Raw genomic sequence first — 23,072 nt, forward strand, 5'->3', positions numbered from 1 at the left:
GCCCGTGGTATTCCAGGTGTCTCTCCAGCAAGAAGTGAGGCTTCTCCAGGGTTATATAACCCATCCAGGGCAAAGCTGGGCTGTTTGGAGCCCCCTCCATACCAGCTCCCAACACCTGGCAGGGCAATTAGTCACCGATTACAGCCGTGACGCAGGGCACCAGCCCAGCTCCTGCTGCGCCCACGGGCTGAGGCACCGGCTGCCCCGGAGCAACGTGTCTCCTTCCTAATCCTGTGACTCCATCGTTAATCAGTCCGGGATAGGCGAGTAAATAAGTCTGTCATTGGAGGCTGGTGCAGGGAAGAACAAATGTTTTGTGAAGTGCAGCCCTCTGTTTGTGTGTGTCATGCATCAGATCCACGCGGAATACGGAGAGGGAGCCCCAGGATGTGGGATTAACTCCTGCCAGCAAACCTTTGGCTCTGGATGGCCCGTGGTCCCCACTGGCACTATTCTTCCCAGGGACCAGAGAGGATGGGAATGCTGCCATGCAACCAGGGTAGTGTGGGCCCAGGGAATGTGCTGGGCTTGGATATCTCAACATGGAGATGCTGAGTTAGTTTGGCTGTGGCAGGACAGTGTTATTGTCCTCCTCTGGAGCCAGAGGAGTGAGGGTCCCTCTGTGTTTGGTGGTAGGATGTGATGCTGAGGGACAGCTCCTGCCAAGCAGGAGGGCAGCAGCAGCTGGGGAGATCCCACTTGTTGCTGATGCAGTGGGACAACTTCCCCACCTCCAAACAGTGCCCTGAGACCCTTTTTCCCTGACCCCCAAGGGAAGCCCACCTCCTGCCATGGGGGTTTATAATGGAGAATTAAAAAAGTACTTTCTGTCTAAAGCAAAGCCCGGGAGTCTTCAAAGTGTATTAGCAGTCAGATTCCTCTAGCAGCACCATGTCTGAGGCAGCAGCCACGTACTCAGGCTTCCAGGCTTGCCTTGTACCAGGAAAAAGAAATCCTGGATTAGCTGTACACCCACTCCAGGACACTGCCCTGGCAGGCAGCTCCGGCTCTGTGCCCGCCAGGCTCGCTGGCTGCCCTCGGATGGCTTCCGAGGGTCAGGGTCCCATGGGAAGACTGTTGGAGCGAGCCTTCATTTCATTCTTAATCTAGAAAATTAGCAAATAAAGCAGGATGTCGTTCTCAGGCCTTTGAATCATCCTGAAAAGCTGTTGCCAGCGAGTGCTCCATGCGCTTGCCCGGCCACACTGTGGCACCGGGAGCAGAGACTGGAGAGGGTGGAAAAGCAGGACGGGGTGACTTGTTTTCTTATGAGCTGAATTCCAGCTTTGCACTCCAAATCCCGGGTTTTATAGACTTTTCCGCTGAAGTCTGCTCCTGCCCGGGGCATGCCTGTGTAACCGCTCCTCTCTGCATTCCTCAGATTCCTCTTCCGCTGGAGACCGGATTGAAGACGGGGGTCTGAGGTCCCTGGTGGAGGAAGGAGGCGAGGAGCAGGAGGAGGAGGAGGTTTCCCTTGGACTCTAAGCCGTCAAACCGGAAAACCAAACCATGTCCCAGGTCATACAGAACCACGTGCTGCGTGTTGGACAGACTGTGTGCGTTCCCTCTCCGGAGGAAAGCGAGAGCCTGCACCCGGCGGGGTACCCGGGGTGCTCCACCCTGCCGGGCAAGTACGTCTACTACTCCACGGAGTCCTGGGCTGACCCCCCCTCCGTGGTGCACCCCAAGGCTCACCTGCTCCCCGGAGGGAGGTTGTACGGAGCCCACCCTGTGCTGGAGCATGTGGCTGCTCGCACACAGGGGAAGGGGCAGCAGGACTCCTCCTTGGAGAGAGCCCCTGCTCCGTGTCAGCTGAAGCAGGAGGAGAACACCAGCACGGATCCTGAGGCTCAGCCAGTGTCTCCCTCCCTGGACATATCCATAGAGGCTCTCAACCGGCTGATCCTAGAAATCGATCCGACCTTCCAGCCGCTGAAGGATCCAGCCCAACCTGCTGTTTGGGGTGACACTGCAGCCACCAAGGAACAGGAGCCAGAGGCAATAGGTGAGGAAAAGGCACCACTCAGGCACCAGAGCCAGAGCAGCTCCAACCCAGTGAAAACCCTCTGCCAGGGGCAGCGGGAGCCTGGGACAGAGAGGTCGGACACACACCTGTCCCGTGGGCAGGACGAGGTCCTGGGGGGCTGGAAATGGGCATCAGGGACATCCCACACTGTCCCCAGTGGGATTGCTGTGGGGGGTTGTCTCCTGGCGCCAGGGCTCCATATTAAGCAGCAGGACAGGCTGTGTATCCAGGCTCTGCCTAATTCCACCACTTCCATGGCCCTGGTCTGATCACTGTTGACACATCTCATGCCCAGCCAGCTCAGAGGGATCCAGAAGGGAATGGGAAAAACAGCCTTTGATTCAATCTGATGTTTGTTTCCCTGTGTTTGGAGAAAACATTTCTCATTGGAAATGGGAGTTGGGGAAACTCCTAATCCCAGTTGTCACCATCAGTGACAGGCCCTGGGCTCTGGGTGCCATGTGAGGACCCTACTCCCCTCATTCCCCCAAGGCCAACAGAGCCTTTCCCAGGGTCACACTTGACCTGTGGGAGCACAAGGATTTGCAGCCAGATTTCCAGGGCCCTGGGCTAAGGTACCGAGTGTTACACAACCATCCCATTTAAATGTTCCCAGTCACTTTGCCAGGGAAATTCTTTTTCCAGGGCTTGTGCACTCCTCGGGCAGCATACCTGGCATAGGCAAGGCACCAGCAGCACATACCAGCCTGTTCTCTGCTCAAGGGTTCCCTACGTGAACCCTTGTGCAACACTTTTCTGTCATCCCTGCAATCCAAGCTCTGATCTGTGAGCTGCTCCTGATCCAAGCATTCCTGCCTGGGCTCTTCTGCTGGTTTTAGCTGTTCAGTACCCTGTGCACAGGGCAGCCCCAGCAGTGCTGGCACTGCTGTCACTGTCCTGGTGCACCGGGGGTGGCTCAGGTGCCTGAGGACACAGACTCGCTGCTTCCCAACAGCCTTGTTGCCTGACCCTGTCTTTACACATGGAAATACCTTGACAGTCTGTCCCCAGGCCTCTCTCCAGAGGAAGGTGAAATGAGAGGATGATAGAGGCATGAAAAAAATTCTGTTCTCCCTGAGCCCTCCTGCAAACAGGAGGATTGTGGGGTTGGGGGAGGATGAGGTGCCTGTGAGGGTCCTGGTGCTCCAGCAGGGAGCCAGACAATTCCAGGACAGACAGTGTCCCTGCTTCCCCCTGGGATGGACAGAGTGGCCTTGCAGATAAAGGACTGTGACAAAGTGCAAGTTCAGCTCTGGCTGCTCAGTGCCTGGATCTCAGGGGATGGAGCCTGAGAAGCTTCACAGGTTTGAAAAATCTGGCTCCAAGAGAACACCTGGAATTCTGGCCACAAACGCAGTGGGAAAAGCCTCACTTTAGCTTTCATTTTCTTTTAACAGCTCTTGGATTTTACACAAACTTCCTCCCACTGTGCAGGGTCTCTGTTCACCCACCTCCTCCCACTCCAACCCTGCAACCTGTGCCCTAATGTGAGGGTGGCAGGGACTGACAGTGACCAGAGGAGTGAGATGGGCTTGTTCTTGGTTAGTGGAGCCCATGAGGAAGCTTTAAACATGACAAATGCTGCAGCAACAGGAGATGCTTTCACAAGAGTCACAAATCCCCCTGGAATCTGCTGGAGAGGAGATCTCAGATCTCAGCTTACGTGACATCTGAGCTCTGTGTTTGTGGCACTTTTGCCACTCCTTGATGCTGGAAAACTTGCCAAGGTCTTGAGCAAATATTTGAGGTTTAACCCCAGGTGATAAGAGGAGCCAAGGCGGAGAAGTAGGAGGTAAAAGGCCTCCTACATGAGCACGGTGTGCAGATGCTTGTCAGTTCTTTAAAGGACAATTAAACTCCCCATTTCTCTCTCCCCTTGAGGAGCCATTGACAAGAAGCCTCCGGCCAGGAGCTGCTGTGAGGGTTTGTGTGCTGATACTGGGAAACGCGGCAGCCGCTCCCAGGCCGGGCGCTGGAGGAGCTGCTGCTGGCAGCCAGGCTGTGGAGGGGGAAGGCTGTGGCTCTGGCTCCATCCTGGCGAGGTCCAGCTGTGTCCCTGCTGGGGACCAGCCCTCCTGGCCCACTCGGTGCCTCCTCGGCGCTGGCCGTGCCAATCTGACCCTGTGCCGGGGTTGGCACAGAGAAGGGACTCAGGGAGTAACTTTTGTACAGACTTGTGCTCTTCCTGCTCATCCAGCTCTGTGCCCCAGAGGTCTGGCTGTTCCTTGCAGTAACCAGGGTCAGCAGAGTCGGCTGCTCTGCCTGTCCAGCTCCCACGTGGCAGGTCCAACCCTTCACACCGCAGCCAGGGGGGATCGGGGTTGTCAGAGCAGCTTGTCTTTGCCGCAGCAAAAAGGTTTTTCCCTCTCCAAGAAATGCTTTTGAGAAGGGGAACTTTCCTGAACTCCATGGCAGGGCAAGAATGAGGCGCTGAAAGCAAAGCTGGGCATGTCCAGACTGGAAGGGAGGTGCAAACTTCTGGCACTGGAGTGATTAACCACCAGAGCAGCTTCCCTGGGCGGTGAATCCACCATCGCTGCGAGTGCTTAAATCGAGTCTGAGTGTTCCAGCCCAGCCAGAAATTATGGCTTTGTCCAAGGAAACCAGGGCCTGACGTACCTCAGACACCTGGGGAGCCAGGCACACTCTGTCCTGGCTGTGAGGTTTCGCTTTCTCTGACAAGAGATGCTCTGCCAGGTGTGTTCCCATATCAGTGATGGCAAGCAGAGGGGCTGGACATGCCTGGCCTGCTCTGAGCATGAATGGAAGAGCAGGAAGAATCCCACAGCAGGGCACAGGCACAGAAAATGCCTTGAAAGTTACTTCCCTGGAGAGATTTGTACAGGATGGAAGAAGGGAAGAGGGAGCCAGCAGCCCCTGCCTGGGGCTCTGTGCTTGCTGCCAGCATGGCTGGTCCCATAGTGGACACCAAGAGCTTTGTAACTGCCCTTGTCCCACATGGATTCCCTCTGCCTCCTGTCCCACCACCACTCCAGCTGTACCTGGGGCCAGGTGACATCCCCCTGTTCCTCTGCCCAGGCCCAGGTGATATCCCCCTATTCCTCTGCTCGGCCAGGGTGTGCAGGGCCACACTCCTGAGCACCCTCCAAACCTGACGTCATCCCCGGGGGGAGCAGCCAGATGTTTTTCTCTTGAGTCAGGTACAAACAGAGAGGCTGCTGGAGGGAACACCCACCTCTGGCTGCAGGTCTCTGCAGGTCCTGGCTGGGTAGTGCTGGTGAGGGGGGTCTAAGCAGCCAGACATGACCGCAGGTAACCCCCCTTCCCTGGGAGCCTGCCAGCACTGGGGCGTCAATGCACTCTGGGATCTGTGAGGAATCAGCCCCCATGGGATCTCAACAAAAGGCATGGGGGTGCCCCCTGGGACTCCCCTCAGCCCTGCAGGGAGTCAAACCCAGAGCCAAAATTCACAGCAGGAAGAACAGACACGTGTCCCCCATGGAGCTTTATTAAGGAACTCAATTTGGACACTAGGTTTCTAATAACCTCCTCTCTCTCCCTGCAGACATCAAGTACATAGAGCTGACACCAGGCAGAGCCACGGGGCCTGAGTTGCCACAGGGCTCCCCCAGCCCTTCAGGCACCCCCTTCTCCAGGTCCCCCCAGATCGACGGCTTCCTGACCCAAAAAGGGGCACTCGGGGGCAAATACAGCACCAGTGACAGCGTGGTTTTCTCCAGCCCACCCGGACCCTCGAGCTCCCAGTCAGCCACCCTGAGCTGCAGCAAAGCATCCGAGAGCATCACGGTGCCCCAGCAGTGCACGGCCGGACACACGGACACCGCCTCCCTCGGCACCTCCCCGGGCTTTGACAACCTGCTGAAGCCTGTGCACGTGGTGAGGGCCCAGCAGCGGGGCAGTTGGGTGTCCCAGCTCTCCACGAGCCCCGGCTCTGACACCAGTTACATCCTGGGAAGGTAAATGTCACCTGTGCCCCGGCCTCGGGGTGATGGTGGGGATGGAAGGGGTGCAGGGCTGGGCTCTGAGTCCCTCATTCCTCGGACTGGGAGCCGGCGGGTTGACAGAGCTGATGCAGTCCCTGGGGTGGGCTCTGCATGTCAACACCCCGCTGATGTTCTCTGCTCTTTGTCCCTCCTGCAGCAGCACCCACTCGCTCCACAACGAGGACTCGGATGCTCCCACTGCTGCCTGCCCGTCCCCCTCCAGCTCCCTGGGCAGCCCCTGCTCCCCTTCCCCTGGCATCGAGTCTCACTCCAGAGAAGCTTTTGGCCAGAGGCCCCCCCAGCCCAGGGCAGGCAGCTCCCCCAGCACCAGCTCCTCCTCGGCCCAGAAGGGCCAGGCCAGCAGCTGCCCCCCCTCCATCCTCCCCTCCTCAGCCGACATCCCGGTGCTGTTGGTGAACGGGTGCCTGGAACAAGGAGATGGATCCCCCCGGGCGGCCAAAGCCCCCCCCAGCTCTGCCATGCAGGCCCCCCCTCCCGGCTGCAGCCCTGCCCCGAGGCTCGGGGGCCTCAACAACGCCCTGTCGGCTCCCGCGCTCTCCTGCGTCCCAGACAGTGAGTCCCAGGGCAGGGCTGGGGTGGGAGCTGCAGACCCTGGTAGCTGCTGGGAAAGGGGTACAAACCTCATTTTCCCTCTGGTTTAGCTGTGGGTTATAGACATGAAAGGCAGGAGGTCCTTACCAGAGCTGGAGCTCTTCGTTTTGTCCCCAAGGGCTCTGAGGTGGTCTCCAGCTCAGTCCTGGTGACCCTGGATGAGCTGCACCTTCTGCCCAGTGGGGTGCTGGGGCACAGCCTCAGCAGGCAGGAACTCTCTGCTCCCTCGAGGAAATGCAGATACACCCATTTATAGTACCTGAGAGTGAGAACCACCATTCTGTCCTGTCCTCCTGGTTTGTGGGCTCAGACCAGGGTCAGGAGGGGGGGTTGGGGCTCCTGTTTGCTCTGAGGACACCAAAAGGTACAGGAGTTCACAAGGTCCCTCATTCAAGGGCAGACACTGGGGCTATTGTTCTTTGGAGGAGATGAGCAGAGGCAGCTCTCAGGGCAGAGGGTTTTAATTGGGATCCTTATGGGAATAGCAGGAGGGTGTGTGGGTCAGATCCTCGGCTGGTGTAAAGCCCGTGGTCCAGTGCATTGTGCAGGGCTGGGTAGGCTGGCGCTGCCAAGGGATTCCATGTGCCCCTCTCTGCACTACATCACAGCCTGCCAAGAGAGATAATTACATGGAGAATGAGCTATTCTGAGGAGTGGGGAGGAAAGGATTCAAAAGGACTGAAAAAACCTTCAGCCCTGATCAGCCTGAAAGAGAAATATCTTTGCTGGGCTCTGTCACCTGTGGAGGTCCTGCAGGTCCCTGCTGGCCTTGACACCATGGGGTCTCTTGCAGGTCCCCTCAGGGCTGGACAGCCCACCATGAAGTTCGTGATGGACACATCAAAGTACTGGTTCAAGCCGAGCATCAGCAGGGACCGAGGTGAGGCAGCGAGGGGCTCCGGGGGGGTGACCCCACTTCAGGCTCCTGCTTGTGCCCTGGGGTGGAGTCCTCCTGTGTCCCTGGGGACTCAGTGAGGGCAATTCAAAACCTACTGGGGGCTGATGGGGTGGAGAGACCCTCTTACTCCAAGTGGGATGACTCAGAAACACGGGCTGTGCCACAGCCCCTCTGCGACCCCCTAAAGCTCAGAAAAGCTTCTTCTGCCCCTGTGCTGTCCCACAGTGTAGCCTGGGCAGGAGCTGAGTGTCCTGGGGACCACAGAGACCTATGAGACCGAGGCAGGGCCCTGCAGGAGCACAGTTGGTGCTGCACGAGGGACGTGCACGTCCTTGGCAAATGCTCCAGAGCCTTTCCTGCTGCTGCCAAGGAGCGACTGCCCACAGAGCACAGGAGTGGGGAGGTCCCACCTGTTGTGCTTGGCTGAGCCCCTGCCTGTGCTCTGACAGCAATCCAGCTGCTGAGGAACAAGGAGCCAGGCACGTTCCTGGTGCGGGACAGCACATCATTCCGGGGCTCCTTTGGACTGGCCATGAAGGTTCCCGGCTCTCCGTCCGGCAGCCAGACAGGTACAGGGACTCGCCTGGAGATGGGGGGGTTCCTTTAATGGTTTAACTGAAACTAGGCAAACTAAAGCCAGGTGAGAAGCAACAGGATTCTGGTTGTGTGGGAGACATTGACGGTGTCTGTTGGTGCCCATCCCACCCCTCACAGGGGCTGGCACCACACTGGCACCACAGAGAAGCTCTGGTGATGCCCTGGGGTGGGCAGGGATGGGCAGGCACAGGTAGGGGAAGGTAGGGGTGGGCAGAGGAGGAAAGGCACAGGTAGGGGTGGGCAGGGGTGAAACAGCAGCTCTGGGGCCGGTGCTGATGCTGGTTTTGGTCCCTCTTACAGGTGACGACAGCAGTGACCTCGTCCGGCACTTCCTCATCGAGTCCTCCACCAAAGGGGTGCACCTGAAAGGTGCCAGCGAGGACCTGTATTTTGGTAAGGACAGTGCCATCACCCACAGCAGCCCTGGCAGCCCCAGGAGTTGTTTCCAAACCTCCTGGAAGCACCGGGGTGACGGGGTGAGCGTGTTGCACACCTACCAGCATGGGGACCCCCCGGCCCCCAGTCCTGCCTGCACTTCCCTGGCAGTGAGATCGTGGCAGTAGGAAAATGAGCTTCCTGGGACACTGCTGGGGTGTGGAGGCACGTGGTGGGAGGTTTCAGGCACCAGCCCCCCACCCCAACTCGTGGCTCTGTGTTTCAGGGAGCCTCTCTGCCTTCGTCTACCAGCACGCCATCACCCCGCTGGCACTGCCCTGCAGGCTCAGCATCCCCACCCGAGGTAGGTGCTGGGACACGAGGGATGCTCCAAAGGGAGGGGGGAGGGTCCTGAGGTGGGGAAGGGGCTGAGCCACCCAGGTGCCCTGCGAGGGGCTGCTGTCCTGGCTGCAGGCAGAGCAGGGAGCTGCAGAGCTGCCCTGAGGACAGCACAGCAGTGACCCCCTTCTGCTGGGGGTGAGGGTGGCGAGGGAAGGAGGAGTGGGGAGATCAGAGGTGAGCAGAGCCAGGAGAGGGAGGTGGAGGACAGTTAAGTTAATTACTGCTCTAAGCCCCTGCAATTAGAGCGGTCCCGGGCCTTTGTGAGATAAGGAATGGCCAAAGAGGTGACCAGCACAGCCCTGCCTGTGGCATCACTGCTCCTGCTTGTCCTTTGTGCAGATCTCGCTGACGGAGAAGACAGCCCAGACTGTGCTCCTGAATCCATGCTGGCCCTGGCAAACAAAACTGCAGGTGAGGGCACGAGCCTGCACTGCTGCCCAGCTGGCAAGAGCTGGAGCCCTGGGCATGCTGTGACAGCAGCAGGTCACCCCCACACACTGGTGGGGACCCGTGTGACATCCCCCTCCAGCTTCCCCACCGGGCTGGGGATACCCCCAGGATCTCCCCACCTCCTCCCCAACCCCTGGGCTGTAAGGGAACCTGGTATTTTTAAGGAAAGGAGATTCTGGGTCCTCAAGATATTAGAGAGCACAGTTCTTGAGGTCACAAGGCTGACAAAAGGCCCCCATTTCCCACAGTCTTAAATAGCTCCTGATTTTTAAGCCTCTCCCCTGATGGGGTTCAATGGGGATTGAACATCTGGAGCTTTAGGAGAGGGATGGGGCAGTCGGGGGCTGCTTGAGTTGATGAGGGACCTTATGGGGGACATGTGGGCACTGCAGAGCAGGATGGGAGGGGTCTGTGCACCCCAGCCTGGGTGAGAGCAGAGAGGGAAGGGCAGAAGACCACACGGATGGGTCACAGCACAGGCTGGGGAAGCGGGAATGGCTTTGTTTTGCTGGAAATTCTGAAAAATCAGTTGGCAAGCTGGAAAGTTTAGTTTGACCCAGAGCAGCCCTTTAAACAGCTCAATCAGCCTGAAATGTCATGTTTTAGGTTGGCCTTCAGCCCTTCGTTGGCTTGGGGTATTTCTGCTTTTCATTAAAGGAAATATGTAATAAACAGAAAAAAAAAAAAAAAAAGCCCCAAATGTGACATTTAGAAACGGGAAATTAAATACTTTGACTTTTACAACAATTAGTGCGAAGAATTAAAGTAAACCAAACTAAATTGGTGAAGAATTTCTGAGTCACCGAACCCTTTAATTTTCGTCAAAACAAACCCGACCCGGATTCCGCGTGAGGGTTCTGCAGGATGATCCCTGGGACCCAGCCCTGGATGTCACCCGCTCTGAGCCGGGCTCTGTGCTGTCCTTGCAGTGTGCAACGTCCTGTACCTCAGCTCGGTGAACGTGGAGACGCTGACGGGAGCCCCAGCCATCCTGAAAGGCATCTCCTGCACCCTGGAGCTGGAGACGCTGCCCACACCCATCCTGGTGCACTTCAGGGTGACAGAGCAGGGCGTCACCCTGACCGACATCCAGAGGAAGTAAGAGCCCAGGGATGGGCTGCGGGGGTGGCCGAGGGGGGCTCGTGGAGAGGCATCTCACCCGTGCCCACCCAGCCCCCTCCTTGCCTCCCAGCCTCAGGAAAAGCTGCCCTGCTTGGACAAACCCACGTCACGATCCAGGGGTGGACCTGGCCCCTTGTTACAGTGCGGGGCTGTGCGTGGCAGCACCTCGGGGGTGGGATGCAGGAGGCAGCTGGACCCAGGGCTGGGATTCTGGGATGCCATTTGGGACCCCCATTCCCCAGCAGCCGGGACAGGGCTTGGATCTGCATAATTCCATTCCTGCCTGGACCCTCCCCTCCCATAACCCTTCCCTCTCCTCTTCCAGGGTGTTTTTCAGGAGACACTACCCCTTGGCTGCCATCAGGTTCTGCGGGATGGACCCTGAGAACAGAAAGTGAGTTTTGGGCGGCCGTGCCAGTCGGAGCTGCCTCCTGTGCTCCCTTCCCTGCCGTTCCCAGCACCTCTGAGCTGCTTCAAATCCCAAATCCCAAAAAACTACCCTGGGCGTAACGTGCCGGGGTGGATCTAAACATAACCCTTGGCTTTGCAGCTGATGGAATGAATTAAACATCAGCCTTTGAGCAACTCCAATTCTGTTCTTCCCTCAGGTGGCAGAAGTACTGCAAGTCCTCCAGGTAAGACCTACACGGGGACCTCCCGCACGGAGCTGGGGGCTGGAATCTGGGGGGAATGATGCTGCTTTGGGAAGCAGTTACATTGCAGAACATCAAAGAATCAGCTTAAAAATGACGAGAGGATTCAGTAGAAGTTACCGTGGTGGCCGGGTGAGGGGTGGGACTGGTGGGTAAAGTTTTAGGGCGGGTTTACTCTGTAGGTTTGGGCAAGAGGTTTGGCTGAGCCCCGTTCTCCACATCCCCTTGTGCAGAACCCCCCATCCAAATCCCACAACCTTTCCAGAGACTCTCACTGGGCTCAGGAAGGGAGTTTATATCTGGCTCTACCTTGTGCTCAAGAATCTTTTCATGGCTGGGTGAGCCTTGCCAGAAACGCTCCTCCCGACTGCTTGGCTTCCAAGGAAACGTGATTGGGGAGCGGGCCAAGGTGGAATTGTTGGAACTGGGATTTGGCTTTGTGGCCGGGGCTGGTTTCAGCATATTCCTTCAGATTCCTGGATGCAAACTGAATAAGCCTCTCTCCTTTTTTCAAAGAATCTTTGGGTTCGTGGCCAAAAGCCAGGCAGACTCGGGGAACCTCTGTCACCTGTTTGCAGAGTACGACACGGTGCAGCCGGCATCGCTCATCATCGACCTGCTCCGCCAGCTCCTGCCCGGCCCCTAGGGATGGCACCTTGGGATGTCCAGGGCTGGCAGCTGCCCACACACTGCCGAGCTTCTCCTGCTCCTCTGCTCCTGCTTCTGAGTTGCATTTTGGCAACAGCTTGTATTTATACTCGTTTTGTTATGTACCATCATGTCAGAAGTCTCAGTTAGAGATTTTCAGCTCTGGTGGGATGAGATGCCCACGGGGAGCTGTGCTGGTCTGGGACAGAGCGGTGGGATGGGAGCTGTGCTCCCTATGGAACCACAGCCCCTCACCTGGCACCCGCTCTCTGCTTTGCAGGGCCCCAGTGTTCTGGCTGAGGTTCCTACCAGCCATGAGGGACCCCTGTGCTCTGGGCATCCAGGCTGAGGCAGGTCATGGAGCTGAGCTGAGCTCCCACCATTAGGAACTCGGCCCTGACCCCCCAGTGCCACAGGAGGGGAGGTCTGGGGCAGGCAGGGGGGACTCACCCCCTGAGTAGCACCAGAAGGCAGCTTTGCAAATCAAACTGTATAAAAATCACCAAGTCCTGCTGGAAACCTGCTTCCCTGAAGGAGCAAGAGGCATCCGCAGGCAGGAATGTCAGAGCAGCGCATTTTTCCCTGTGCTGGGAAATTCTCCTGCCCTTTTTCGCAGAGCGGGGTTACGGGCGGGCTCGACCTCCCAGCACCGCGGAGAGCTGGGAAATAAACGGTGACATTTTCATGACAGTGAAACATGGGGTTTTTGGAAATGACTTGCCTGAATTTGGGCCAGCTCCTCGGATGACGTGCGTTGGCGCGGCCCCGAGGAAGCCGACGCCGCCGTGATCTGCAGCAGCTGAAGAGTCGGATCCGCTGCAGCTCGGAGCAGAGAGCGGCTCCGAGGCCACCACACTGTCACCTTCCTTACTTCTTGCTTACCTGGGGCCTCTGCACTGGTTTTGATTTCAGACCCTGTGTTATAAACCCCCATAGGGGTATTTCCAATAAAGCCGTGGAGTGTTTATCCTGCACAGACACCGCAGGGATGTCAGCAATGGAGACGCTCTGCTCTGGAACGGCCAAGCAGGTGCATCCATGGCAGAGGGTCCCTCTCCTCCAGCCAGGCTGTGGAGCGGGTCCAGCTGGAGCAGCTTTTGGCAATGACCAAAACAGATATCGGGGTCACGGCGGGGGGAGCACATGGGGCCCTGGAGCTCTGGGAGGAGACCTGAACAGCTTTGTACCCCCCAGACCCTTTGCCCCAGGCTCTGCTCAGCCAGAATCCAGCTCTCTGGGATGAACTCCAGAGCTAGTCCCCGGGATCCTTGTGTTTCTGCCACCCTCACTGTGCTGCAGAGACCCAGCAGAACGTGGCACCCCAAGGTCATGGGCAGCTCCAGCTGCAGGATCCCAGCCCTGGGACCTTGGGGCAGGTCCGGGACCCCCAGGGCTGGACTCTTGCGGTTATCACGATGTTGGTCAGGATCAGCACAAAGAGAATGGGAACAGGCAAAGGTTTTGGCTCCATGCGGTGCTTTGAGAGGGTCGCGCTGCCCCCCCCGACCCCGGCCAGCCCTGGCAGTCACCGGCACAGGGCCGGGGCGCGGGGCCGGGCTCCAGGAGCGCTGGCGTCGGCCCTGGTCCGGCGGCCGATGTGCTGTGCCAGCAGATTTCTGGGCTGCCTGTGTTGGCTGCGGCCTCCTCCGGCCCCGTCCCGGGGGTGTTTGCACAACCCCCAGCGCCGCGCGGCTCCGGTAACCGGAGCATCGGGCTGGCGCCAGCCCCGGATGGCACCGCCGGCCCCGGGAGCCACCAGGCAGGGACCCGGCGAACTCCTGTGTCGTGACCGCGGGCAGCACCGGCTGCAGACGCCGGCAGGCAGCCGAGCTGCTGTCGGGGGTGCCAGGAGCAGCGGGAGGGGTGCGGCTGCTGCAATTCCCGCGCCTGGGCATCTCCCAGCTGCATCCCGGCACCCTCCCAAAACGCCGAGCGGAGCCGGTGGTGCCCGGTGCACTCCGGCACCTGGGCATGTGCCGCAGGCTGTGGCTCGTCAAGGCCGGCGGGATCGCCTGGCCTCGAGCCCGTGTCCCTGGAGCAGCCGGTGCCCGTCCCTGTCCGGCCCTGAACTTTGAAGCCCGTCCAGGGTCCCCTCCCAGCCTGGCGCCGTCTCCGGCCCCGCCACTGCTCCGTGTCGCTGTGTGGGGCTGACGGTGTCAATCCTCCCGGTGGCACTGGTGGAAGCTGAGCTGGGAGTCACGAGAAGGCAAGAAATCATTTGCTTCCCTGCTCGTGAAGCTCTTCCAGAGGCTTCAGGGCACCTGGGTTTCCAGGGCTGCTGAACCCCAAGCCCAGCGCAGGACCAGGAGAGCAGGTCCTTGGGTGGTGAAAGGAGCCTGTCCCCACACCAGTGGGATCTCACAGAGCCTTCACTCCTGCTCTGCCTCCCCCTCTCTCCCATTATTTAAAGCCATAAAAAATAAAACACACTCAATAGAAAAACATCAGATAACAAGAAATTAAATATAGTAATTACCTTTTTTTGTTTTTGAGGATACAAAGGTTCAAGTGTACTGTAAAAGGGTTGGTGCTACACGGGAGTCCAACGGGATGGGCTTGGCCCAGGAGGGATGGACAGGGACCCCTTGGGCACAGGGGGACACACTGGGGACAGGGGACACTGGTACATGGTTGTGTGTAAATACAGCCCTAAACTACAGGAGAGACACTGTGAAACACTGGAGCCCTCCAAGCAGGACACAGAACGTGCCCTGGTGCACCGGCATTCCCAGGAACCCCCGAACTGGGAAAGGTTCTGCTGGATCTGCCCTGATGTGGGCAGGGAGGGGTCAAGTGGCCAAGACCACTGGGCTGGCACTGCCACCACACCTTGTGCCCCACCAGAGGATTGGCACCATGACTGGCCATGATCCCCAGCAGCACCTCCTGCGCCCTGGGAAACCCATCCTTGGCACAGTGGCACTGGGGGGACTGGGAGAGAAGAGGGGCAGGGACCCCCCTCCCCACCGAGGACTGTCCTGGCAAATTGACTCCGTTTAGAAGTTGTGTGTGAGCAGGGCCACAGGCAGCCAGGGCAGGCAGGGATCCAGGGGGTGCCAGGACAAGAAGAGATCCAGCAGGGCACAGGAACAGCCAGGGTATCTGGGGGTTGCCAGGGCAGGCAGGGATCTGGCAGGACACGGGGGCAGGCAGGGATCCAGGGTGGTGCCAGGACAGGCAGGGATTTGGCAGGGCACAGGGGCAGGCAGGGAGGGGGTCAGGAGGGCAGAACGTTTCACTAAAACTGAAACATTTTGTTCCCATCAGGAGGCCTTGGCCAGGGCAAATCCACATGGAAAACCAAAAGCTTCCACTGAGGCCATGGAGCTGGGGTAGGTCAGGACGGGATCAGGAAAGTCCCCTCCATCTTTGGACACTTGCCACGGCATTTTTACATGAAAAATTTTCAGCCCAACTTAAAGAAAAGAGAAGAAAAAAGAATAGCTACAAAACCAGTGACAATTTCTCAGCTGAGAACTTTGTGCTGGTGAAATCTGCAGATCCCATCATGGAGACATTCCAGAACCCTTCCTGGTTTTGTCATGTTGGCCAAGCAGAGAAGACAGGAGCTATTGCCACAGTCCCCTAGTCCCTGGGGTTGGAGAATTCCAGCCTTGGGGCCACGTGGTCACTTTTAAGATCCCACCAGTGGCATTTTTTAAATGATAAAAAAAAAAATTTGGGGAAGAAACTAAAAACTCAGACCAAAAGCTCTTCCTGCTGGGATGCATTTCCTGGACCTCCCTTGTCTCCCCCATGCTCCCCTCGAACTCAATGCCTGTGAGGACCATCCTTGCCCCAGGGATGGGACAGGGGGAGACAGGATGGGTGGGGGGCTATGTCCCTGCACGGGGAGCAGGATGGGGCAGAGCTTTGAGGATGGGGGGTTGCAGCGGGGAGGGGAAGGTCTCTTATTGCTCTGTGTAGCTGCGCTGCCCATCACACACACACACTTTGGACAAGATGCAGGCAGGGAGGGCGGGCAGTGGGGGGGGTCTCTCCATGCCCCCCGGTCCTTGCCTAGGCAGCCTCTTGCTGCTGGGAGGGGCAGGATGAGGCACTTCTCCTGCTGCCCATGCAGAGGTCTGGCATGCATGGCCTGCCACAGCACCCCACGGTGTCGAGGGCTGCCCAAGGGGCCGGGGTGAAAACTGGGGGGGCACCACGGGGCACCGGCAGCAGCGTCGAGGGTGCTCCCCACCAGGGCAGGCCAACACCAGCCCCGGGGCAGCACGGTCCAAGCTGTGTCCCTGTGGGATGGAGGGGCCGCTGGCGCGTGCCAGGATCCCCAGCAGTGGCGGGTAGTGGTCATGGCGCAGGTCGTGGGCAGCCCGTGGCACAGAGCAGCACAGTCCAGAGTGCACCCGGGGTGCCCCGGCACCAGGGCCCCGCTCGGCGCTCACGGCCCCTCTCCTGCTGTCCCTGGCAGCCGCTTGGCGCGGGGCTGCCGCGGTCACGCTCACATGCTGTCCGCCAGCTGGTGACAGTCCAAGTCCCCCTTCAGCTCCAAGAAGCCCGGCAGCTTCACCCCAGTCTTGCGGTCCACGCACCAGCACTTGCCGCGCTGCCCGTCCAGCGCCGGGTGACACTGCGGGGACAGGTTCAGGGAGGGACACCTCAGGCCAGGTGGGCTCTGCCATGCCCTGTCACTGTCCCGTCCACCCATTTCCCCCTCCCAGCCTCACCCTGGTCCTACACAGCGGCCCCACAGCGGGTGAGAGCCCGTCCTACCTGCTTGGGGTGGAAGTTGCCGTTGCGGTCGCAGTTGGGGATGGGGATGACGTACAGGTCCTCGTGGGTGCGGGTCTGCGAGGCCGCCAGCCGCTCCAGCGCCCGGTGCAGCTCGCTCTGGCACGAGCCCTGTGCCTGTGGGAAGGAGGGGCTGAGCTGGCCACGGGGCTGGCACGTGCCCCTACCCCAGCACCCCGGGATCCCTCTCCACCCTGCCCTCCCCAGCCCTGCCCGCGCTCACTATGGGCCGCGTGTCCTCGCGGTGGTGAGGGCTCCCGCTGCTGCGCATCTTGTTGCCGTTGTTGACCCTCTTCGCCTGCTGCTTCTGCAAGCACTTGCGGTCATGGATGCTGCAGGGGCTGAAGCTGTTGTTGGGGTGGTCGATCTCCTCCTTCTCTGCAGGAACACAGACCGAGGGGGCTCAGTGCCACTGGCACCCTCAGCAACAACAAGCAGATGGTGCTGCCAGACCCCACATCACCCTCTCCAGTCCCCAGAGGTGTCACCCCGGGCCCTGGGTCCCCTTCTGCCCCTGCTATTGCACAGGTCCGAGCTCCCTGCAGCACTGGGAAAGACTCCTGGGAGTTTTTCCAACTCATTAGCCATGATTAACAACTTATTGCCATGCGTTTGTTATTGTAGGGTTGCAAATGCACACTGTGAGTGCTGGGCAGTGGCTCCAATGTGCTGGGTCTGGCTGTGTCCCTGCCAGCCACGTGCCACCAGGCACCGGGTGCTCACCCACAGCACTGGAGCAATGGGGCTGGGATGCACAGCCAGGGGGCCACAGGAAGCCCCCCGGTGCCCCCAAAAAGCTGCCTTTGAGGAGCTGCAGCGGGAATGGGGCACTGGGGTGGTGCTGAGCCCCCGCCAGGCCCGGGGCGGCACCGGGCGCCGCGGCCGGGAGTGGAGCCGTGCTCTGCCGCGGGGCACGGCCCCCGCCAAGACATGAAAGAAGAAATTCCTGGAATAAGAAAGTTAATCTCCCACGGGGCTGATCCCGAAAGGCGGCGCTTGGCATCCCCGCCTGCGCCAGGAGCGCAGCCAAGCTGCCGGCCCAGATGTTGGCAGCTGGACGGAGCGTCATGAGACGAGTGCTCGGCGTGACTTAACTTTCAGAAAGCTGCCGGTTCCTCCAGTTTGGGGCCCATTTACACTCTGTGGAGGGAAGACACCCCAGGAGCTGAGCCCCACCTGTGCTCAGAGCTGTGTCAGGCACAGCCCAAGCAGAGTTTTGTCCCCCAACCCATCTGGGCTGTCCAGGGAAGCAGCCAGGGCTCCCTGCCCAAGGTTATCCTGGGGTTGGGCTTAAACGAGTCAGTATTGCGACTGGCAGCAGGGAAAACCTTCCCAAACCAGGCAGGGAGGAGTCATCATCAGAGGGGGCACTCAGGGGCTCACAGCACCAGGACAGGGGCTGCCGGGTGATTCCCTAGCACTAGCCCTTCCCACAGGCTGGCAGTGGGGTCAGAGCCACAGCGTCCTGCCCACCACATCCTCCCAGGATCCGTGCCCTAGTCTCTCTTTGGCACCTCATGCCGTGGCTCCTGCAATGCAGGGCTCCTGGCCCAGCTCCTGGGGGCCTGGTTAAAGTCCACAGCGAAGCCCCAAGCAAAGCCCCCTCCCTCGTGGGTGTTATTTGCTTTTTGCTTAATCTGTCCACTTTTTCCAGGAAATGGCTCATGCCCTTGAAATTTGAAACACGAACCCAAAGAGACCCAAAGGACCCTGCACAGAGCAGTGCCAGCACCAGCTCTGACGGCACCAACCACGGGGCCGTGGTGCACTGCTGGTGGCAGCGCCCAGCAGGGGGGTACGGGGGCTCAGGCAGGGATGTTCCTTCCTTCCTCTGCATTTCCACAGTGACACGCAAGGAAGAGCTGGGCAGAAGATTTGGCACCAGTGGGGACCACTGTGCTGAATTCCTTGCACTTCCACACGCTTCTCCCACGCTGTGGAAAGGCAGGACAGGGAGGCACCGGCACTGCCTGCTCTGCTCCCGCAGGGGAAGCCCTCACCGATCCCAGCACAGCCAAACCCCCCTCCTTCCCCCGCCAGACGCCTCCAGAGCATCAAATCTCCCGGCTTAAATAAAACCAGATGCCAATAACATTTTCATAAGGTCACATGAAAATCCGGTGCCTCCAGGCTATGAGACAGCTCCTGCCAGTGCTCGGGACCTGCGGTCCCTGATTTGCATGCTCCAGCATCCCTCCCTGCCACGGGGATCTCTGCTGTCCTTGGGGTGACTGTCCCTTGCTAAGTGACACACAGCAGCTCAGGGAACCTCTTGCCTGCCTGGGACCAGAAAAGTCCTCACACTCAGCAAAAAGACATGGGAAAAGCAATGTGTGTGGAACCCAGAGCTGCCACCCGCCACCCTGCCCTGGTGCAGCCCAACCTGCCACCCCATGCATGGCCACCACTACCCTGGAGGGAGGGAGGGAGGACAGGAATGGGCCCTACCTGACAGAGCTTTTTAACACTCAGATATGAGTCTGCTCAGTTTGGGATGGAAGTGGGTGCCAAGGAGATGGGAAGGGGTGCTACCCTCCCTGGCCCAGCCTGTGGACGGGGGACACAAACGAGTCATTCAGCGTCGCCTTCAATTAACAGGAGCTGCAAACGAGGTTGGTCACGTGCCGAACTTGTGATTCACAGCACTGAGCCTGAGGGAGCGGTGAAGGGCTCCGGCTCCACCACGCGGATCCTGTGGGAGCAGAGCCCGGGGCAGCCAAAGAAATCCCAAGACTGTGTGTGTGTGTCCCTGGGGAGGTAAAAGTGTCAGAGCTCCAGCCCCACACTTCCCTTCTGTGCCACCAGTCCCCTGTGAAGGATCCCACGTGCCTCAAGGGACAGAAGGGACACATCCACATGTCTGTGGCCGACATGGCACATGAGCCATGGTGACCCCAGTACTCTCCATGTCCCTGTCCAGCACTCCCAGTGTCACCTGCGGGTGGTCCTGGCAGGGCCGTGGCAGTGCTGCCTTTTGGCTCCTTGAGTGCTGGACTTGGCAGGCACTGGCACAGGGAGGGCTGTGCTTGTCTTGCCAAGCACTGGTCCTGGCAGAGTGTGGGGAGCCAGGTATGGGGGTGCCAGGGGCACCAGCACCAGGCACCTACTGCCCCCTGGGCACCTCCTGCTTCAGTGTCCAATGTGGGCCCCGTGGAAGAGAGATTGGGATGCAGGAGAGGGAGTGAGGGATTCAAATGCAGATGATGATTCCCCACAGATGATTCCTTGCCAGGAGTAGCACTCAGCCTGGAGAAACCAGAGCATGGAGGAACCAAGGAACCTCCACCCCAGGGAACAGGTGGGACATGGCAACAGCCTCACCTGCCTAACTCCAGCCTGCCCTCCCTGCCCGTGCGCTGTCCTGCCAGGGCTCAGCCACCGCTGTCCCTCCTGGTCACAGCACACAGGAAGGAAACAGGATTTGTCCCAGCTTGCAGAGACCACACGGGATGAACACAGCTCCCATGGGGTCAGGTTTTCCCAGACAGAAGCATTTACCCAGCATTAAATCAGTCGTCATGTGTGCTGGGGAATATGTCCTCACCTCCTCCTGGCTGCCACACACAGGCTCAGTCACCACCAGCCAGCGGCTGTGCCGGAAAGCCATGGCTGGGACCTCCTGGAGCTGACCCTGGCACAGGGCTCTGGCTGAGGAGTGGGTCCTGGAGCCAGACAGAAGCTGGCAAGGGCCAGGAGAGGGAGGCAGGGACAGGGCCCGACACAAGGTGCCCAGACCCACAACCACGGGAGAGGGTCAGGAGGGCAGCAACCCGCTCCCTCGCTTCCTGAGAGTCCCGTCCCGTGTGTGCTGCGGGTCCTGGGTGAGCAGAGAGGCTCTTTGCTGCCGCTGGAGCCGGGAGCCATGTCCAACCCTTCGGAAAGCCCAGCCTCAGCCCAGCCCCCCGATCCCAGCCTCTTCCCTGGAATGCGGAGCCCCCCGGACAGAGCCCCCAGACAAAGTGTTTACTGTACGAGCTGTGCGTTAACCGCTTCCCGGCCGCCGGGAACGCTCCCCGGCACCCGCTCAGCCCCGGGGCCACAGCCACTGCCAGGGGCACCTGCTCCCCATGGCCCTGCCCCCAAGTAGGCATTTAATTCCCTTCTGCTGATCCATCAGAGGCCAGGGTGCCCTCGCTGTGGGGGAGTGATGGAGCCTGCAGCCCCCAGCCCCACACTCCCACTGGCTCTGGGCTGCTGGAGTGGGTCAGAGACCCACAACTGGATGTCCCACCAGACCGAGCAATGTGCTGTGGGTGTCCTGCCTGCATCCCACCGGGCTGTCCTGGACATGGGGGTTCCCAATGCCCTCTTGCCCATCCTGCCACCTGTGACACCGCCGGCCATCACGGTGCCCGGTGGGTGACCCGGCTCCCACGGCCACCCACCCATCCCCAGCCAGGCCAAAACACCGCGGGAAGGAAGGGAAAAAATGCAAGTCTGTTTCCTAAAGGCTCTGGGAAAAAATGTTGCATTACACAGGGCACAGCCAAAACCAACAGGGCTTGGCAGCGTGGTGCAGCCCCGGGCCAGGGAGCCCAGACAGCTCCTGCAGGATGTGGGATGAGGACAGACAGGCAGGGCAGGGGGGCTCTGCAATGGACCCCATGCCAAGCACTCCGGGAGAGCTCCTGTCCCTGCAGGGGGGTATTTGGAGGGGCCCATCCAAAAAGGGTACTTCTCACGCTGGGGATACTGGCAGAGCTGCCATGGACCAGCCATGCAAGGAGGGAATGGAGCTGGGATCCAGCCCTCACAGTGGATAGGGACAGACACTGCTCTAGTCCCTTCTGCCCTACAGGGAGCTCCAGGTGACTCCGTGTGTGGACCCAGGGCCAGGCCAGCTTATGGATCACCCCGTAGTGGGATGCTGCTCCCCAGCTTCAGGAGACATGGTCCTGGTCACAGCCTACATGATATGAAAGGGGGAGCACGGCATCCAGACCCACGGATGGACCAGGTCCCCACACTCATCCCTCAGGAGAGACCCCATTCCCACAGTGCGACCTGCACAGCTCTGGGCTGGGCTCCCACCATCGGCTCCAATCCTGGCCCCCAGACCCTGCTCAAGCACCAGGGGGATGGCAGGGGGCCACAATCAACATCTGCAAGAGGGTCCTGGGGCAGACAGTCATAGGCAGAAAGTACAGGAAGCAGCTCCTCCAGTCCGGCCCTGCCTGCACCCCACTGTCCTGCCCAGACAGACACAATTCCTGGCAGAGCCCGGCACAGCACCCGGCCGGACCTGCCTGCGAGGGAAGCAGGTGCCCCGCGGCCTCTTTCCTGTTTCCTCCCGGCAGCGCAGGCAGAGCTCCCAGCAGCATCCCAGGGAAGGGGCAGCGCAGGGGCCTCTGTGCAACAGGAGCTTCCCCAGCAGCTGGGACGTGTCCCCAGGGGCCACGGGTGTCTGCAGGACTCCAGGCTGCCCCTCGGTCCGGGGGCACGTTGCAGCCAGAGGGGCAGAGCAGGTGGTTCCCCACCCCAGCACATGCGGTGCCACTTGGCCGTGGCACTGCTGTGTCCACAGTGGGTAAGGATGGCGCAAACGTCAGCCACGTGTACCGGGTGTCCTGCAGCTCTGCTCCCTCCCTGGGACACGCTCCCTGCATTCCCATCCCTGGGCTGTCCTGTCCCATCCTGCCTCTTAGGGTCATGGAATGGTTTGTGTTGGAAGGGACTTTAAAGACCACCTACTAGACCAGGTTGCTCCAAGCCCCGTCCTGCCTGGCTTTGAACACTTCCAGGGATGAGACATCCAGAAATACTCTGGGCAACCTGTGCCAGTGCCTCTCCACCCTCACAGGGAAGAATTTCTTCCTATCACCTAATTTAAATCTCCCCTTTTTAGTTTAAAACCCTTCCCTTTGCCCTGTAACAACCTACCCATGTAAAAGTCCCTCTTCATCATTTTTACAAGCTCCCTCTAAGTGTGGAAAGGTCCTTGACGAGCCCCGTCCCGCAGCCCCAGCTCTCGTCGAGTGATCAGGGAGCGAACTGGCGCCAACAGGGGGTTGTGCCATTACCACTGTCAGGGAAAAGGACCCCCGGGCACTCACCCCGGGTACCCACCCCGGGCACCCACCCACGGCCGCCACTCCGCCGCCTCACCTGGGGGGTGGAGGCTCTCCTGGATGGCCTCGACGTCGGCCAGGTCGGTGCAGATGCCCTGGCCGTGCATGAGGGTGCGGAGGGGCCGGGGCTCTCCGCGGGGCGGGTAGCAGCGCAGCCCCGCTCCGCAGCGCGCGGTGTACACGCCGCAGGGGGTGCCGCGGGGCAGCGCGCAGGTCGCGCAGCACCCGCAGCCCGGCTCCCGCACCAGCTCCGCGCAGCCCTGCGGCGCCTTGCACCGCGCCAGCCGCTCCTCCGAGCACGGCGGGCACTGGATCGCCTCCTCGCCGCCGCCCGGCCGCGCCGCCGCCGCCAGCAGCGCCAGCACCACCGGCAGCACCGGCAGCGCCGGCAGCCCCGGCCCCGGGCGCATGGCGGCCCCGCTCCGGCCCCGCTCCGCGGCGCTCGGCTGGCGGCGGGCGCGGGGCGGCGGCGGCCGCTTTATGCGGCTTTATGCGGCCCCTGGCCAC

General features: G+C 60.0%; 2 protein-coding genes across 2 annotated transcripts; one reads left to right on the forward strand and one right to left on the reverse strand.

Annotated features, from left to right (window-relative positions):
• The first annotated feature begins 1,509 nt into the window (after positions 1 to 1,509).
• On the forward strand, positions 1,510 to 12,570 carry TNS4 (tensin 4). The gene is made up of 12 exons (XM_032711311.1): positions 1,510 to 2,005; positions 5,553 to 5,964; positions 6,149 to 6,564; positions 7,397 to 7,483; positions 7,951 to 8,070; positions 8,399 to 8,491; positions 8,760 to 8,837; positions 9,215 to 9,286; positions 10,255 to 10,423; positions 10,773 to 10,841; positions 11,056 to 11,082; positions 11,617 to 12,570. Exons 1-12 carry the CDS (start codon positions 1,510 to 1,512, stop codon positions 11,744 to 11,746), a joined length of 2,169 nt encoding a protein of 722 aa, XP_032567202.1. The 3' UTR covers positions 11,747 to 12,570.
• Positions 12,571 to 14,207: 1,637 nt separating this feature from the next.
• IGFBP4 (insulin like growth factor binding protein 4) lies at positions 14,208 to 23,013 on the reverse strand. The gene is made up of 4 exons (XM_032711512.1): positions 22,603 to 23,013; positions 16,721 to 16,875; positions 16,480 to 16,614; positions 14,208 to 16,336 (listed from the first exon to the last, which is right to left on the reverse strand). Exons 1-4 carry the CDS (start codon positions 22,973 to 22,975, stop codon positions 16,208 to 16,210), a joined length of 792 nt encoding a protein of 263 aa, XP_032567403.1. The 5' UTR covers positions 22,976 to 23,013; the 3' UTR covers positions 14,208 to 16,207.
• Between the last annotated feature and the right edge of the window lie 59 nt (positions 23,014 to 23,072).

This window comes from Chiroxiphia lanceolata, chromosome 26 (assembly GCF_009829145.1).
Source record: "Chiroxiphia lanceolata isolate bChiLan1 chromosome 26, bChiLan1.pri, whole genome shotgun sequence".
NCBI classification, from domain to species: Eukaryota; Metazoa; Chordata; class Aves; order Passeriformes; family Pipridae; genus Chiroxiphia; species Chiroxiphia lanceolata.

Excerpts from the sequence above, each read along its gene's own strand:
- TNS4 (XM_032711311.1), top strand. The coding sequence starts at position 1,510 with ATGTCCCAGGTCATACAGAACCACGTGCTGCGTGTTGGACAGACTGTG. Across the intron at positions 10,424-10,772 it reads CTGACCGACATCCAGAGGAA|GGTGTTTTTCAGGAGACACT; the intron begins GTAAGAGCCCAG and ends CTCCTCTTCCAG. Across the intron at positions 11,083-11,616 it reads AAGTACTGCAAGTCCTCCAG|AATCTTTGGGTTCGTGGCCA; the intron begins GTAAGACCTACA and ends CTTTTTTCAAAG.
- IGFBP4 (XM_032711512.1), bottom strand. The coding sequence starts at position 22,975 with ATGCGCCCGGGGCCGGGGCTGCCGGCGCTGCCGGTGCTGCCGGTGGTG. Across the intron at positions 16,876-22,602 it reads GGAGAGCCTCCACCCCCCAG|AGAAGGAGGAGATCGACCAC; the intron begins GTGAGGCGGCGG and ends GTGTTCCTGCAG. Across the intron at positions 16,615-16,720 it reads GCGAGGACACGCGGCCCATA|GCACAGGGCTCGTGCCAGAG; the intron begins GTGAGCGCGGGC and ends TCCTTCCCACAG.